We start from the raw sequence: 17,636 nt of genomic DNA, 5'->3' as shown, positions 1-17,636 counted from the left end.
ATTAAGGGACTTTTATTAAATCATGATTGGGTTGTATAAACTAGCAGTGTCCAAATTTATACATAGACAATTTAAATCTCCAGAAGGTGTAATTTTTGTTTATCATAGTTAGGGGAGTACATTGCCAATTGTCTTAACCATTTAGATCCCTGAATTTTTCAAGTATTTTAGAGAAAAATTCTGAAACATTAAATGATGGACACTCAAATTAATTAACAAACCAATCAAAATTCAACAAAAGCCCCCAAAGTTGTGAAGCCAACGAATAGGAAAACGTTATCAAAATACTTTAGGGACCTCATTTACTGGGTTTTTCCGGAGGCTTACTTGTGGCTGACAAGCCATGATTTCAACTAACATCAGCATATTAATTTATATTTTATTTGTTCTTTGTTAAAGGACGCTTGCAAGAAATAACACGCTTTAACTGCTGAAAGACTGCCACAAGAAGACCCAATACCCCAAATTATAAGCCTTCAGCTTCAATAACAAAAAAGTTCTAGGCATTTCAAAATAGCATTTTATGTACAATGGAATTTTTGAAAGATTTCCAATGCTCATAAAAGAAAAAACAATATTAAATTACGTTGCCTAGACATAAAATTATAACCTTATCTTTGTCAGAAACTTAGATTGCCTGTAACTGATTACATTTTTACAATAAAAACACCACATTTCATAATCAAAATCTATGAAAAAAATTCGATTTAAATTGCACTTTTAAACGAAAATCATAGCGGAAACAAAGGGGTAAACTATTACAAGCTTAGCTGTGATTGGTTGTTAAGCTGATTCAGCCTTCTGATTGGCTACAGTACATTCGGTACAACGCAAGTAAAACTTAATTTTTTTTAATGATTTTGACTATAAAAATGGGTATTTTTATTGTAAAAATATAATTAGTTACTGGAAACCTAAATTTATGACAAAAATAAGCTTATAATTTTGTTTCTAGGCCACGTAGTTTAATTTTAAAGTTTTCAACATGAGCATTGCAATTCTTTCAAAATTTCCATTGTACATAAAATGTCATTTTAAAATGTCTAGAACTTTTTTGTTATAGAAGCTGAAGGCTTCAAATTTGGGGTATTTGGTCTACTTGTGGCAGTCTTTCAGTAGTTAAAGCGTGGTATTTCTTGCATGCTTCCTTTAATTACAATTACAGCTTATTGTAATTGTTTATTTTTCTTCTATTTTAGGATAATTCTTATAGATGCAAGTGATTTAGGTAAATATTTTTCCAGTATGGCCATACTGAAAAATCAATTATACCATCGTATTGCAGACAATTTTCCATGAATATTAAAATAAAATTAATAAATTCAATAGCAGTTTTGATAGCCCAGGCCTTCGGCCCCTCTGTGATGACAAATCTGGTTTAATCTTATAATTCTTCATTTTAAAATCCACGGAAAGTTGTCTATACCTAATACAATGAGATACATAACTAATTTCAGTCCCAAAACATAATTTATACTAGGTACGTAAGATAACAACTTGTGGAGAGAGATTATAGTAGATTCCAACAATAAATTTATTATATATACTACTAGCCACTTCGCCCCTAGCCTCTAGGGACTTTTTAAAAATTTTTTAAACATTAGTATTACTGGTGCTGCCAGAAGTTTTATGTTAACTAGGTATCTTCCCTATAAACTAAAAAATGGGAGGGGATTTTTGTTGTTAGGTGTGTCCCACCCCCCAAGAAAATAGCTTAAAACTACCACAGGACCAATAGGTATATACCCTGAAGAGTAGAATCCGATCGGTTCAGTGGTTACCGAGATCTTAAGGGACGGACGGACGTCAAGCTACTTTGTATTATAGATTACTTTAATGTTCTAACGCACTAACATTCAAACTATTGTAGACAAAAGTCGCCTTGTTATGGACATTCTAACTGTACGTAATAACTTGCGCACGTTTTGGGGCCAAGGCATTCCCTGTACTCCCATATTATCAAAGATCTTCTGACAAAACAGCAGTAGGCACATTTTTTCAATGTCTAGTTTATAGTTATGACACAAACAATATTAAAAAAGTAACATACGGGGAAGCAATAACTAAACCAAAAATTAATTGTATTTTAGTAAACCTATCCTTAAATTTAATTAATATAAGCGACACCATCGGTTGATTTTCATTGACCCAATGGGAAGGTTGCACAAGATGGTTGCTATGGGGAGATACAGTTATTTAACCCTTTCTCACTCTCCCTAGTAATCTCAAAACGTGTAAGTAAGCAATTAACATTTTTTTTGGCTTACTTAAATGTGCCATTGTGCCATTTTTGTGGTAAATTACTGATAAGCCATAAAAATACTAATTGCTTACTTATATCAGCATTCAACAACAATTTGGTCTTACTTGTGAGAAAAAAGAGGGTGGAGTAAATAAATGCTCAGTCATTTACAGTAAAAGTGGCTTATATAAGTTGAAGTGAAGAAAAAGAAGGAGGAGTAATAATTAATCCCTTCCTTCCTGTAAGCAGTTTATGAAAAAAAGAGAAGATTTGGCTGATATAAGCCAAATAAGCAACAAATGTGATTGATTGCTTATAAGTAATTTATCAAAAAATTGCATGATTTGGTATATAAGCCAAATAAGCATTTATTGTTATTGATTGCTTGTAAGTGATTTATGAAAAAATAGCATGATTTGGTATATAAGCCAAATAAGCGATAATTTTCATTGATTGCTTATAAGTAATTTATGAAAAAATTGCATGATTTGGTATATAAGCCAAATAAGCAATCATTTTCATTGATTGCTTGTAAGTAATTTATCAAAAAATTGTGTGATTTGGTATATAAGCCAAATAAGCATTTATTGTGATTGATTGCTTATAAGTAATCTATCAAAAAAGTGCATGATTTGGTATATAAGCCAAATAAGCATTTATTGTGATTGATTGCTTATGAGTAATTTATCAAAAAATTGTATGATATGGTATATAAGCCAAATATGCATTTATTGTGATTGATTGCTTATAAGTAATCTATCAAAAAATTGCATGATTTGGTATATAAGCCAAATAAGCATTTATTGTGATTGATTGCTTGTAAGTAATTTATCAAAATATTGGATAATTTGGTATATAAGCCAAATGAGCAATAAATGTGATTGATTGCTTATAAGTAATCTATCAAAAAATTGCATGATTTGGTATATAAGCCAAATAAGCATTAAATGTTATTGATTGCTTATAAGTAATCTATCAAAAAATTGCATGATTTGGTATATAAGCCAAATTAGCCAAACTTTACATTGATTGCTTATAAGTAATTTATCAAAAAATTGCATGATTTGGTATATAAGCCAAAAAGGCCATTATTGTGATTGATTGCTTGTAAGTGATTTATGAAAAAATAGCATGATTTGGGTAATAAGCCAAGTAAGTAATAATTTTCATTGATTGCTTATAAATAATTTATCAAAAAATTGCATGATTTGGTATATAAGCCAAATAAGCAATCATTTTCATTGATCAAAAAATTGTATGATTTGGTATATAAGCCAAATAAGCATTTATTGTGATTGATTGCTTATAAGTAATTTATCAAAAAATTGCATGATTTGGTATATAAGCCAAAAAGGCCATTATTGTGATTGATTGCTTAAAAGTAATTTATCAAAAGATTGCATGATTTGGTATATAAGCCAAATAAGCATTTATTGTGATTGATTGCTTGTAAGTGATTTATGAAAAAATAGCATGATTTGGGTAATAAGCCAAGTAAGTAATAATTTTCATTGATTGCTTATAAATAATTTATCAAAAAATTGCATGATTTGGTATATAAGCCAAATAAACAACAATTTTCATTGATTGCTTTTAAGAAATTTAATAAAATAGGGTTGGGCCGGATATTTTTTTGGCCGGATACCGGATACCGGATATCCGGCTAATTTCAAATGCCCGATATCCGGCAAATATCCGGTTATCCGGCCAAATTACCGGATATCCGGCCAAATTACCGGATATCCGGCCCAATTACCGGATATCCGGCCAAATTACTACATATTAAAGTATCAAAAAAGGATATAGTCCCTTTCGTGGCAACGCACCTTAAGGGGTGATTCGTTTTATTTTTTAAATTGCTTTTAATAGGTTATTTTAGGTTAGGTTAGTTTATATTTGGTAAGGTGATTTCCCCGCAGGGTAAGGCAATTGGCCCCGCAAGGTTAGAGTCTAAAACCACCCTGGGACTTATAAAAAGCTTCACTCTAAAGGAGAACCATATCAGTTCAGCAGTTAGCAAGATCCTTTGCTACAGACAAAAAAAGCTTAGTAAATAAATCTAATTAACTATTACTACTCTCAATCTGTAATATCAATCTCTAACGGTTAGAGGATTAACGGGGAGGTGGCGTTGAATGCCTCCCCCCCCCTCTGATTTTTTTCTCTCCCATTTTCTGTGTATAAAAGGTAGAGGGCTATAACTGAGTGACTTTCGAAATATGGGTATGACACATAACTGAGAGTTGAAATTTTTTTAATACCTCCTTTCTGGCGGGCACAGGATACCAGCAAATCTGGTCAGGTCATTTAGGTAAAAAGTAAAAATATTTTTTTACTTAAACAAAGCATTTCATGTTATCTAATACTAAAATATCCTATAGTCGTACATCCTCATATGTAATATAGGTGTTCAAGTCGATTTCAGGTTCCAGGTATAATTCTGCAAGTCCTGAACCTCCAGGTCTCCAGATATCTTTAAACGGTTCCTGTGACCGCAAATTTTTACTTGAAGATTTAAAATTTTAAACTTAGGCTTTTTTATATATCTTCATGACATATTACAATTTCATAAAATCTCTTGCCATTTACCTGCCAACCGTCGGTTTGCGGCTGGCAGCTGCCAAGTACTGCTGCCACCGCCAAAATTTATGTTTTGAGATTTCTAATATGAAATTTACATAAACATAAACATATTCAGAAAAAATTGTTCTTCTGGCTTCAATAATAAGAAAATTAAAGCCAGTGAAGATTAAAAAAAACAGAGATTTTTGTTGTAAAATATAAAAGATTATATTGCCGGATATCCGGCCGGATAGTTTCAATATCCGGTATCCGGCCGGATATTGAAAATGGCTGGATATCCGGCCACACCAGATATCCGGCCCAACCCTAACAAAAATTGCATAATTTGGTATATAAGCAAAATAAGCATTTATTATGATTGACTGCTTGTAAGTAATTTATCAAAAAAATAGCATGATTTTGTATATAAGCCTAATAAGCAACCATTTTCATTAATTACTTATAAGTAATTTATAAAAAAATTGATTGATATGGTATATAAGCCAAATAAGCATTTTTTGTAGTTGATTGCTTATAAGTTATTTATCAAAAAATTGCATAACTTGGTATATAAGACAAATAAGCAAAAATTTTGATTGATTACTTATAAGTAATTTATCAAAAACTGTATGATTTGGTATATAAGCCAAATAAGCCAAACTTTACATTAATTGCTTTTAAATATTTTAGAAAAATTGTATGATTTAGCATATAAGCCAAATAAGCAAAAATTTTCATTGATCACTTACAAGTAATTTATCAAAAAATTGTATGATTTGGGAAATAAGCTGAATAAGCAAAAAATTTTATTGATTGCTTATAAGTAATTTATCAAAAAATTATTTGAATTGATATATAAGCCAAATAACTAAGAATTTAGATTCATTGCTAATAAGTAATTTATCAAAAAATAGTATGATTTGGTATTCAAGCAGGGGTGTATATTCTGCACAAGATTCATTTTTTTCTCCTGCTTCAAATTAAGTTGGGGGGAGGGGGGGGGGGAATGAAAAAAATACTTAAAGAACCTCTCTCAAATATTTTTTATAAGAAGGGGAGTAAATCATACAATTTTTTATAAATTACTTATAAGTAATCAATCAAAATTTTTGCCTTTTTGTCTTATATACCAAATTATGCAATTTTTTGATAAATAACTTATAAGCAATCAACTACAAAAAAATGCTTATTTAGCTTATATACCATATCATGCAATTTTTTGATAAATTACTTATAAGTAATTGATGAAAATGATTGATTATTTGGCTTATATACCAAATCATGCTATTTTTTCATAAATTACTTACAAGCAGTCAATCACAATAAATGCTTATTTTGCTTTTATACCAAATTTTGCAATTTTTGTTAAATTTCTCAAAATCAAATTTCAAATCAATGAAAATTATTGTTTATTTGGCTTATATACTAAATCATGCAATTTTTTGATAAATTACTCATAAGCAATCAATCACAATAAATGCTTTTTTGGCTTATATACCAAATCATACAATTTTTTGATAAATTACTTATAAGCAATCAATCACAATAAATGCTTATTTGGCTTATATACCAAATCATACGATTTGTTGATCAATGAAAATGATTGCTTATTTGGCTTATATACCAAATCATGCAATTTTTTGATAAATTATTTATAAGCAATCAATGAAAATTATTGCTTATTTGGCTTATTACCCAAATCATGCTATTTTTTCATAAATCACTTACAAGCAATCAATCTCAATAAATGCCTATTTGGCTTATATACCAAATCATGCAATTTTTTGATAAATTACTTATAAACAATCAATCACAATAATGGCTTATTTGGCTTATATACCAAATCATGCAATTTTTTGATAAATTACATATAAGCAATCAATGTAAAGTTTGGCTTATTTTGTTTATATACCAAATCATGCAATTTTTTGTTACGTCACAAAGATAAAAAGTTATACACTATTACTAGGTTCTAAATTCTGCTTTTTTGCGCTCATAATATAGAAGGGTTGTATATTAAATTAACTGGAATAGTCATATCCCTCCATCCCTCCCTTATGGAAACTCTTTAATAGAGAATGCTTCCCTGTAAACCAAAATATAACTGTATTTTATTATCTACAAGAAAAATAGTTAATCATACATTTCTTTTAGGTAATACAGGGTGTTTCAAGAGAAATACGTTTTTTTAAAAACTAATTAGACATAGAAAATTAAACATTTATATAAAATGCTTTATATATTTGGAAAACCTATTCTGGGACATTTATGTTTTAAATATTTAAAAATGATTTTTTCAACAAATTATGCCTTAAAAACCGGTTTTTCCAAAGGCCTTATTTTTGAAGATTTATAGAATTAAAGGTTGTTGAAAAAATGCCCTCAGTTTAAAATTCAAATTGCGCGGCTTGTGTTAATAGTAGAAAAATGTTATGCATACCGTTAGAATTGTCATAATCTCTAGTTTTTGGATATATAAGAACCATTCCTGTGCTAGGTATAGTTTAGGAGCTACGTAGTAAAATGTTCCAACTTACTTAAAACTGTTCAACCTTTATCACACTTTTCAATGTAGCTCCTAAACTACAAATAGCACAAAAATAGCACTTATATTTAAAAAAAATAGAGGTTATGACAATTCTAACAGTATGCAATTGGAATTTTAAAAATGTTCACATTTTTTCCACAACCTTTAAATTCATAAATCTTCAAAATTAAGCAATCAATCACAATAAATGCTTATTTGGCTTATATACCAAACCATGCACTTTTTTGATAGATTACTTATAAGCAATCAATCACAATAAATGCTTATTTGGCTTATATACCAAATCATACAATTTTTTGATAAATTACTTACAAGCAATCAATGAAAATGATTGCTTATTTGGCTTATATACCAAATCATGCAAATTTTTCATAAATTACTTATAAGCAATCAATGAAAATTATTGCTTATTTGGCTTATATACCAAATCATGCTATTTTTTCATAAATCACTTACAAGCAATCAATCACAATAAATGCTTATTTGGCTTATATACCAAATCATGCAATTTTTTGATAAATTACTTATAAGCAATCAATCACATTTGTTGCTTATTTGTCTTATATCAGCCAAATCTTCTCTTTTTTTCATAAACTGCTTACAGGAAGAAAGGGATTAATTATTACTCCTCCTTCTTTTTCTTCACTTCAACTTATATAAGCCACTTTTACTGTAAATGACTGAGTATTTATTTACTCCACCCTCTTTTTTCTCACAAGTAAGACCAAATTGTTGTTGAATGCTGATATAAGTAAGCAATTAGTATTTTTATGGCTTATCAGTAATTTACCACAAAAATGGCACAATGGCACATTTAAGTAAGCCAAAAAAAAATGTTAATTGCTTACTTACACGTTTTGAGATTACTAGGGTATCATATATGGTATGTTTGATGGTATAAAGGGTGTGCAGCAAATAGCTTTGAGGGCGGGACAGTCCATTACGGTCAGCGCAACACGGCACGGTACGACCAGCGCGCGCTTTTGAATGGTTTAGTTTCGTTTTATCTTTGGAAGGAGAAAGAACGTCGATTTCTTGCGTGAATATAAATACGAGTACAGTTTAAATATAATGTGAGATATTAAGTTTTAATCAATATACATATATATTGTAAACGGTGCTTTTCATTAAAGATAAATGTATATGAAATACATGTATATTATTTATCTTTTTTTAGAGGCAAAGTTTATAAATGCGCATTTATTTCAAACAAAAGTAAATTCATAGTGAGATTCAAAATAGAAGCCAGAAATTTCGCCCCTCTCTGTTCCTTTTCTTTCATCATGATGCATAGCTGGACTTAATTTTGGTAAAGGTAATTCTTATATTATCTATCATATGTATTTAACAGCTTTTTTTTTATATATATACTGTTTATCTAAAGGAAAAATTTCTGTAATGCGATGCTATACATAATTTAGCCTTGATTTTTATGAATTTTTTCATCCTTGTTTTTCTGATATTTATCAGGGATCTAAAGGGATAAGACAATGACCGACAAATTGATGTACATCTCCATTTATAATACACAAAATTACAACTTACAAGTAGATTACAACTAGAGGTTAAAACGTTTGGACATTTAACTTAATCATGCAACCAACTAATCAAAATTCATTAAAGTCCCCAAAGTTGTTAAGCCAACGAATAAGATAACTTTATTATAAAACTTTCGGGACTAGTGAAATAAACAGCCCAATGACCCCTCCCTCCTTGGATATTTCTACTCTCCTTTTATTTCTGTCCAATTTTATTATTGGCAGAATTAAGTTCATAACATTTGCGTCAATTGTTCCATCCCTGTTTGTTTATATATATTAAGGGAGGGAGGGAACATTGCAATGTGTATAAATAAGGTAGAGGTATAGTATGACTAGTAAAATACTTTTCAGTATGGCTTCAAAACCGATTAATATTCGCTTGACTAAAACCAGTTCTAAGTCATACTGAAAAATCATTTAATGTATCGTATAATATAAATTTTTCTATGCATTATTCGTAGCGAAGCTACTCTATAAATCACAATGTCCGTCTGTCCGTCTGTCCGTCCGTCCGTAATTAATGAATTGGGGGAAACGTGATTTTCTCGGCTCCTATAAAAGATAGAGAGCTGAAATTTTTTGACAACATTTCCATCATTAAGGAGCACAATTAACTAAAAGACATCAATGGCGGTCGGACTGCTTTTTAGCAGGTTTTAGGCTATTTTTTATATTTTCCAAATTTTCCCCATATCTTTGGTGTTTATGGTCCGATTTTCAAAATTTTTTCAGTTAAGAGATATCAAAATTAAATTTCCCGTCATTTGAAGAAAACAACAATGACGGTCAGACTGCCTTTTTGCAGGTTTTTGGCTATTTTTATATTTTTCACATTTTTCCCCATATCTTTGGTGTTTATGGTCCGATTTTCGAAATTTTTTCAGTTAAAAATATCAAAATTAAATTTCCTGTCGTTTGAAGAAAACAACAATGACTGTCAGACTGCCTTTTTGCAGGTTTTTGGCTATTTTTGTATTTATCACATTTTTACCCATATCTTTGGTGTTTATAGTCCAATTTTCAAAAATTTTTCAGTTAAAGATATTAACATTAAATTTCTGGTGTTTTAAGAAAAGAAACAATGGCAGCCAAACTGCCTTTTAGCAGGTTTTTGGCTATTTTTATATGTTTGACATATTTTCCCATATCTTTGGTATTTTTTGTCCAATTTTAAAACTTTTTTGCATTAACAGTTTCAAATTTTTTTCCCCCATTGTGATGTGCATCTAGTATGTAATTTACTTTAACCGTCTTCATCATACAAAATAAAACAAGGTTTCGTGTTTATTTTCTCCAATAAATCTTAAATATTCTTGATTTTAATAAATACACTTTAAATCAACTTCTACGTATTCCCATCCACAATTTTTTGTGCTTCGCTACTTATGGATGTTGTCATCCTTGTTTTTATAATATTTTTACTCTTACAATTGTACATTTTTAATTTACGATGCTATAAATAACTATTTCAGTGTGGCTACGAATCTAATTTTTCCCTCTTGATTTAATAGGTTTTGAGTCATACTGAAAACAAGGATGACAACATCCATAAGTAGCAAAGCACAAAAAATTTGGATGGGAATACGTAGAAGTAGAATTTAAGTGTATTTATTAAAATCAAGAATAAATTTGATGGAGAAAATTGTTTATATGAAGACGGTTAAAGTAAATTACATACTAGATGCACCTAACAATGGGAAAAAATATTTTGAAACTGTTAATGCAAAAAAGTTATAAAATTGGACCAAAAATACCAAAGATATGGGAAAATATGTCAAACATATAAAAATAGCCAAAAACCTGCTAAAAGGCAGTTTGGCCTCGATTGTTTCTTTTCTTAAAACGCTAGAAATTTAATTTTAATATCTTCAACTGAAAATTTTTTGAAAATTGGACCATAAACACCAAAGCTATTGGTAAAAATGTGAAAAATATAAAAATAGCCAAAAACCTGCAAAAAGGCAGTCTGACTGTCATTGTTGTTTTCTTCAAAGGACGGAAAATTTAATTTTGATATCTTTAACCGAAAAAATTTCGAAAATCGGACTATAAACACCAAAGATATGGGGAAAATTTGGAAAATATAAAAAATAGCCTAAAACCTGTTAAAAAGCAGTCCGACCGCCATTGATGTCTTTTAGTTAATTGTGCTCCTTAATGATGGGAATGTTGTCAAAAAATTTCAGCTCTCTATCTTTTATAGGAGCCTAGAAAATCATGTTTCCCCCAATTCATTAATCACGGACGTACAGACGGATGGACGGACGGACGGACATTGTGAATTATAGAGTAGCTTCGCTACTACACTATGGGCAAATCAAAAACATTAACTTTTTTTCTCACATTTTCTCAAAAAAATTTTGACACCATTTTGTAGCTTAGATTATGAGGAATTAGCTTTACTTAAGGCATTTTTCTCGGTTTTGCCGACTAGCGGAGATATTAGTGCTTAAAAATACTCATTAAAATGATATATTTTGTAAGAAAAATAAAAGTAAGACGATGTATGTCGTAACATCTGTAATATATTGCATAAATGTATATGTCAGATGACCGTCGTCACGTATAGGGGGATTTAAAACTTGATAACGTGGCTATCATACTGAGAGGAGAGGAGGGGATTCTCATTTCCCTTAAAATTTTCCATTTATATGTTTCTTAAAAAAGACAAATATTTTTACATTATATGATAAAGCAAGAAATAGACATTTTAGCGTTATACATGAATATTCTAATATGTACTTTGGTATGTATTTTTAAATTATCATTTAAAAGCAAATACAAATGTGAAATAGGTATGCATATTAATACTTAAATAAACTCTTATATTGACCAGCATTATAAGCAAATATTTCCTTTTTAACAGTACTGCTCTTCTACTTTAATGGTCGATTAATATGGATTTATTTAATCATAAAATTGAAACGTTAGATATAAATCATTCTATTGATTTCAAACTTTAAAAGATGATTCATTTTTGCAGATTGGATTGAACACCACTTCCGTAATTATACATCCTTTAATTCTTTTTCTTTCTTTATCTCCTGGATTGGTCATAAATTCCTTAATATCATTTTACACCACAGGGTAGGATATAAAGTCATAAATCTTTATTAAGTTTAATCCATATTTCAGTGTTTACACATTGACATTTACTACCTAATTATTTGAAATCAAGGTGACAAAGTTTTATAAACAGCAATTGTTTAAATAAAATTCAAAGACTTAATTTAATGAATAAATAATATTAGAAACTTTTTTCTTTTTTATAGTATATATAAAACATGAATATATAAAATGTAAAATGAGTTTGAAACCTGTGATTCATATTGTTTTTCTTTTTCTTTGTTAATTTGTGTGTGATTACTCAAGATTTCTACCCTATCTATGATAAATTACAAAATGCTGTTTTGCAAGAACACCGAAGTTTCCTAGATAATGTTAACCGTAGTATAAGAGTTTATTATAGGTCTAAATTTTAGTTTAAAACTTCTCAATTACAGGATTAGTGCTAAGAAAGGGGAAGGGTTGAAAGGGTTAATATAGCTTATCTTTATTCATGGATTCAAATAATGTTTTTTTTTATTTCGAAGTTTTTCTACATATAGGCTCCGTCCGTATAAAATGGATAGCTCCTAAAATTAATTTAGGCCTTTACAAATTAGAATTGTCCTATTAATTTAAAACTAAGCATGATGATTCCTGTAGCAAATACATACCAATGCCATAACTATTTTGTAATGTCTATTTTTTTGTTGATTTATCAAAGGCCCTTAAAAAAACTTTTTATTGATATGCTATTGAGTTTAATTAAAATGACTTATACCCTAATAAATTTAATCTGTAATTATGATAAGTTTAATGCATCCTTTTGTCCCTTCTGTTTAAATTGCCGCCTTTGATATTTTATTACACATCTTAATTAAAGAACCCCCCCCCCCCCCCCAATAAAACCCGCCCATTATTCAGTAATTAGCGGCTCAATTTATGAATTAACACCTTTTAAGTATGAATAAATAATCCAAACTAGTGAAACTTTAAGATTTTCTACTTATATAATCCCCTGAATCTTACTCTGTCTGCTACAAGTTGCTTTCTGTCTGCTATAAAATATTTAAAGCTCCATAGGCAAGTATTAAATTTAAAATATCGTCGTCAATGGTCCAAACTTAAAAATTAAATAAAATCGATTTTTTTATATAAATATAAATATTTTTAAGTTTTTAAAAATGTTTGAATCATACTAGAAGAATTTTGCTAATCAATAGTGCATATTTCATCCATTTAAGTATAGCAGGAAAAAAATGACGAAAATCGCTATTTTTTGCCCATAGTGTACTAAAAATGTATTGTATTGTAGACAAATATCAAAAACATAAATTTACTTGCAAGATAAATGTTTACAATATGCGCAATTACAATTATAAAACGGGAACCCTTTAATAGATTGAAATAATCGGCGGAAAAGTTTGGACACTGCCTTTTTGTAGACACACCATACCCAGGGATGGAGGGATCATTGAGCAGTAAATTACATTGATACATTGGACTGTATTTACACAGGTACCCAAAGTTTTATTACTATTATCGCTTATATTAAGCTTAAAAACTTTGGGTACTTCTACAGAATTTTGATTGGTTGGTTCCAGAAAAGAAAAATAGTGCCCAATCAATAATTTTAATCTACAACAGGGGTAATTTTATATTCAGCATGGCTTTAAAACCGATTAATATTCGCGAGATTAGAACCGGTTCAAGGCCATACTGGAAAAATGTGCAATGCATTATATATGATCTAGTCAATTTTATATGAACATTAAAATGAAAAAAAAAATATAATATCAATAACAGATTTGTAAGCCCAGGACTTCGGCCCCTCATGGTTAACAAAACTGGAATTAATCTTTTAATTTATAAATTTACTAACCGCAGAATGCTGTCTATAATACGATGCAATGAATAACTATTATCATAATTGGGGATGTATTGCAATTAAACATTCATTTTCTTATAGCAATAAAAACTGGCGCTTTTACTCAGGGTACTTTGTTGAGCACTGAAACCCTGAAACCTTTGAAATTTAAAGGACAACTCTAACATGCCTAAATTAACGAAAAGGTATTGACAGACATAAACAAATGGACAGACAGACAGACAAACTGACGGACAGACAGACGGACATATGCTTTTAAGAATATTTTGAGTGTTAATTTAAATTATGCATAAAATTAAATTAAATTAAATTAAAATAGGCACGTCAGAATTTTTCTATCAATTTCAAAATTTGTATGGTGATTCTTGTGGTAGATAGGTAGACTTTAGAAATCGTAGGAACTCTATAATTGTTACCTGAATGTCCGTACGTCCATTCTGAACAGCAAATTTTTGTGTTATATAATTATTTTATTGATCTGATTTTTGGAATGCTGATTCCTAGGACAACAAAGTACAATTTTGTAAGCGTAGCATCTATAAAAATGAAAGTATGTCCTTAAACATTATTCTGTATTTAAGCAGTCTTTCAACAAATTTGCTCAAAATTTTGTTCTAACTTTTAAACATTTATATTCTGATTATTTAGTTCTGACACTCTAAAAGTGTTAATGTTCATTTTTCACACCTTTTCAGAGCTTCGCTTTTATGGATGTTGTCATCCTTGTTTACCTATGGGTTAATGTTTGGCTTTATTTCTTAAAACGTTTTTATGATGCATTTGTTTGAGCAAACAAGGAGGGAGGTGCCATTGGACCGTAAATTACACTTGTACCCAAAGTTTTATAACCAGTTCAACTTGGTGAATTGATATAGGGTAGGGCTTTACATTATATTATTCAATATTAATATTAATTTAGTTGGAAAGCTGTTGATAATACGATGCACTAAATAACTATTCCAGTATGGCATCGTATACTTTTAATTTTTGCAGGTTCTGAGCCATACTTATAAAATAATGTGTAGTGTCGTTTTATAGACAACTTTCAATAAATATTTAATTATAAAGTAAAAACATTTTACTTGTTTTGATAGCCTGGGCCTTCGGACCTTAAAGCCAACTATACTGGAATCAATCTCATAATAATTTTTTTATTTTAATATCCCTAAAAAGTTGGTATTAACACGATCTGTTTTATTTTAACTGGATTAAAAGGATCATTTAGATATATACCCAGGGAAGGAGGGAACATTGGACTGTAAATTATATAAAAGTAGTGAGAAGACCATGCACGTTTTATAAAAAAAAACTTTGGATAATTTTAGAGATTTTGAATTTTGATTTTTTGGTTTCTAACTAGTTGTGCCCAAACTTCAATCAATTCAATTAATAATTTAAATCCACAATAGGGGTAACTTTATTTATCACCATTATCCTATCCCTTAGTTGTGCCTGAATATAGGTAAAAGCATTCCCCCTACTCTAACTTTTTTTTGTCGCGCCTCTGACCTAACCCAACTTAACCTAGCTAACGTAACCTAATAAAACCAAAATCTAATATAACAAGGATGACAATATTCATAAAAGCAAAGCACTAAAATGGTAGGACAAACGGACATTAACACTTGTATAGGGTCAAAATTGTACTTTATTTTACTATTGTCCCAGGAATCAATATACAAAAATCAGATCAATCGGATAATTAGATCACATAAAAATTTGTTGTTAAAAAAGTAAAAAAAATCAACATGTTTAAAATGGCCTTTCGGACGTTCTGGTAATGATTATGGAGTTGCTGCGATAGAACAATTCTAACATGCCCAAATTAACAAAAAAAGCTATCCGTACATACGGACGGACGGACCCTAAATATAGAGAGCTTCGCTTTGAAAATTCGACGAAACGCCACTTGCCACGAATGGGACCATACCCAAATTTTATTATCGCAGAAATCTAAAGGGATAAGACAATGGGAGATTGATTGATGTACATCCTCAATGATGGTAAACAAAATTACCCCTTCTATAGATTACAATTAGGGGTGCACGTTTGGACACTATCCATACAACGTAGAACGATGTCTGTTTGTTTGTAACGAAGGATCTCGCTATCCGCTGAACTGATCGGGTTCTCCTTAACAGGGTAGCTTCTCATAGGTCCCGGGAAGGTTTATAACTATTTTCTTGAGGGATGGGACACCTAGAGGCAAGGGGCGAAGCCCTCCTTGTAATATAATTAAATTATCAGGAACTAGCAGAGAATGAGGGGGGACAATGGGCTGTTTATTACACTAGTCTGCAAAGTTTTAAGATAACGTTTTCTTATTCGCTGACTAAACAACTTTGGGGACTTTTATTGGATTTTGAATGGTTAGGTTATTAAGTATAACAGTTGTTAAACCAAAATTGAAAATTCATTAAAATTCCCCAAAGTTGTTAAGCCAACGAATAAGAAAACGTTATTATAGAACTTTGGGAACTAGCAGAAAGGGGGACAATGGGCTGTTTATTACACTAGTCCCCAAAATTTTTATGATAATGTTTTCTTTTTCGCTGGCTTAAAAACTATGGGGACTTTTATTAGATTTTGAATGGTTAGGTTATAGCAGTGGTTAAACTAACCAATCAAAATTGAAAATCCCCAAAGTTGTTAAGCCAACCAATAAGAAAACGTTATTATAAGACTTTAGAAACTAGCATAGAGAGAGAGAGAGGACAGTTTGCTGTTTATTACACTAGTCCCCTCAAATTAAAATAGCGTTTTCTTGTGCGATGGCTTAACAACTTTGGGGACTACAGAAGGGGTAACTTTGTGTGTCATCATTGGAAATGTACATCAATTTATCAGTCATTGTCTATAGATCCCTATATTTTGATATAACTTCGGTAGTTTGATTGATTGGTTCCAAACTAGCAGAATCCTAACTTTTTGGCCAATAATTTAATTTCTCATATTGATTCGAATCCGGTTCTCATCCATACGAAAAAAAACTATGTCTAGCATCGTATTATATCCAGCTTTCTACGAATTTAAAAATGTACAATCATAAGATTAATTCTAGTTTTTTTAGTAAGAAATAACTATTAATTTTTTGTATTGTAATATATTCATCTATTTATATTCCATTTTCTAATTCCTTAAGATTCATGGTAAAAATGTAATTTAGTTTGAAGTGAAAACAAGAATCATGTAGAATCCATCAAAGCGATGCTATAAAAAATACTGGTGTTTTCTCAGAGTACATTGTTGATCTCTGAAACATAATTTATGTAATAGTTATTTATCCAATCATATTATAGACAGATTTCCGAGTATAGAGAAATGTAACATTAAAATTATTGTTTCAAAGTACCACAAGTTTTAAACCATCAAACACAACATTGTGGACCAGTGTAATTTACAGTCAAAGGTCCCCTCCCCTGATATTATTCAATTTTTCTTTCTGTGTTACAATTTATTAAAGCTTTGTATAAACAAAGGAGGGAGGGGACATTGGACTGGAAATTAAACTTGTCCCAAAAACAAATCTGCTGTTTGTTGGCTTAAAAACTTGTATGTTTTTTTGAGTTGTACAAACCAACAGTGTCTAAACCTTTCTACTAAAAAAGTGTTACCTACAAAAAAGATTTATTGTAATTGTGGTGCTTACATAAATTTATCGTCCATTGTCTTATCTCCTTAGATTCCTCGTAAGATCAAATATTTAGTCTATAATGAATGAAAAGAAGGATAGTTCAAGGGAGGGAGGGGACCATGGGCTGTTTTATACACTAGTCCCCATAGTTTTATAATAAGTTTTTCCTATTCGTT

The 17,636-nt window shown here is 30.0% G+C and overlaps 1 protein-coding gene across 1 annotated transcript in view; it reads left to right on the top strand.

Annotated features, from left to right (window-relative positions):
• The window catches only part of LOC145333269 (xyloside xylosyltransferase 1-like), a 32,832-nt gene that overhangs the window by 4,005 nt on the left and 11,191 nt on the right, over window positions 1–17,636 (top strand). The window contains exon 6 of the mRNA XM_080178401.1: window positions 1,200–1,228. Coding sequence (XP_080034527.1) covers window positions 1,200–1,228 — 29 coding nt within the window. The remainder of the gene's footprint in view (window positions 1–1,199; window positions 1,229–17,636) is intronic.

This window comes from Acartia tonsa, chromosome 12 (assembly GCF_053477335.1).
Source record: "Acartia tonsa isolate MP-2025a chromosome 12, ASM5347733v1, whole genome shotgun sequence".
Lineage (NCBI taxonomy): Eukaryota > Metazoa > Arthropoda > Copepoda > Calanoida > Acartiidae > Acartia > Acartia tonsa.
The sequence above is the reverse complement of the archived record's forward strand: the minus strand, read 5'-3'. Positions and strand labels throughout refer to the sequence as shown.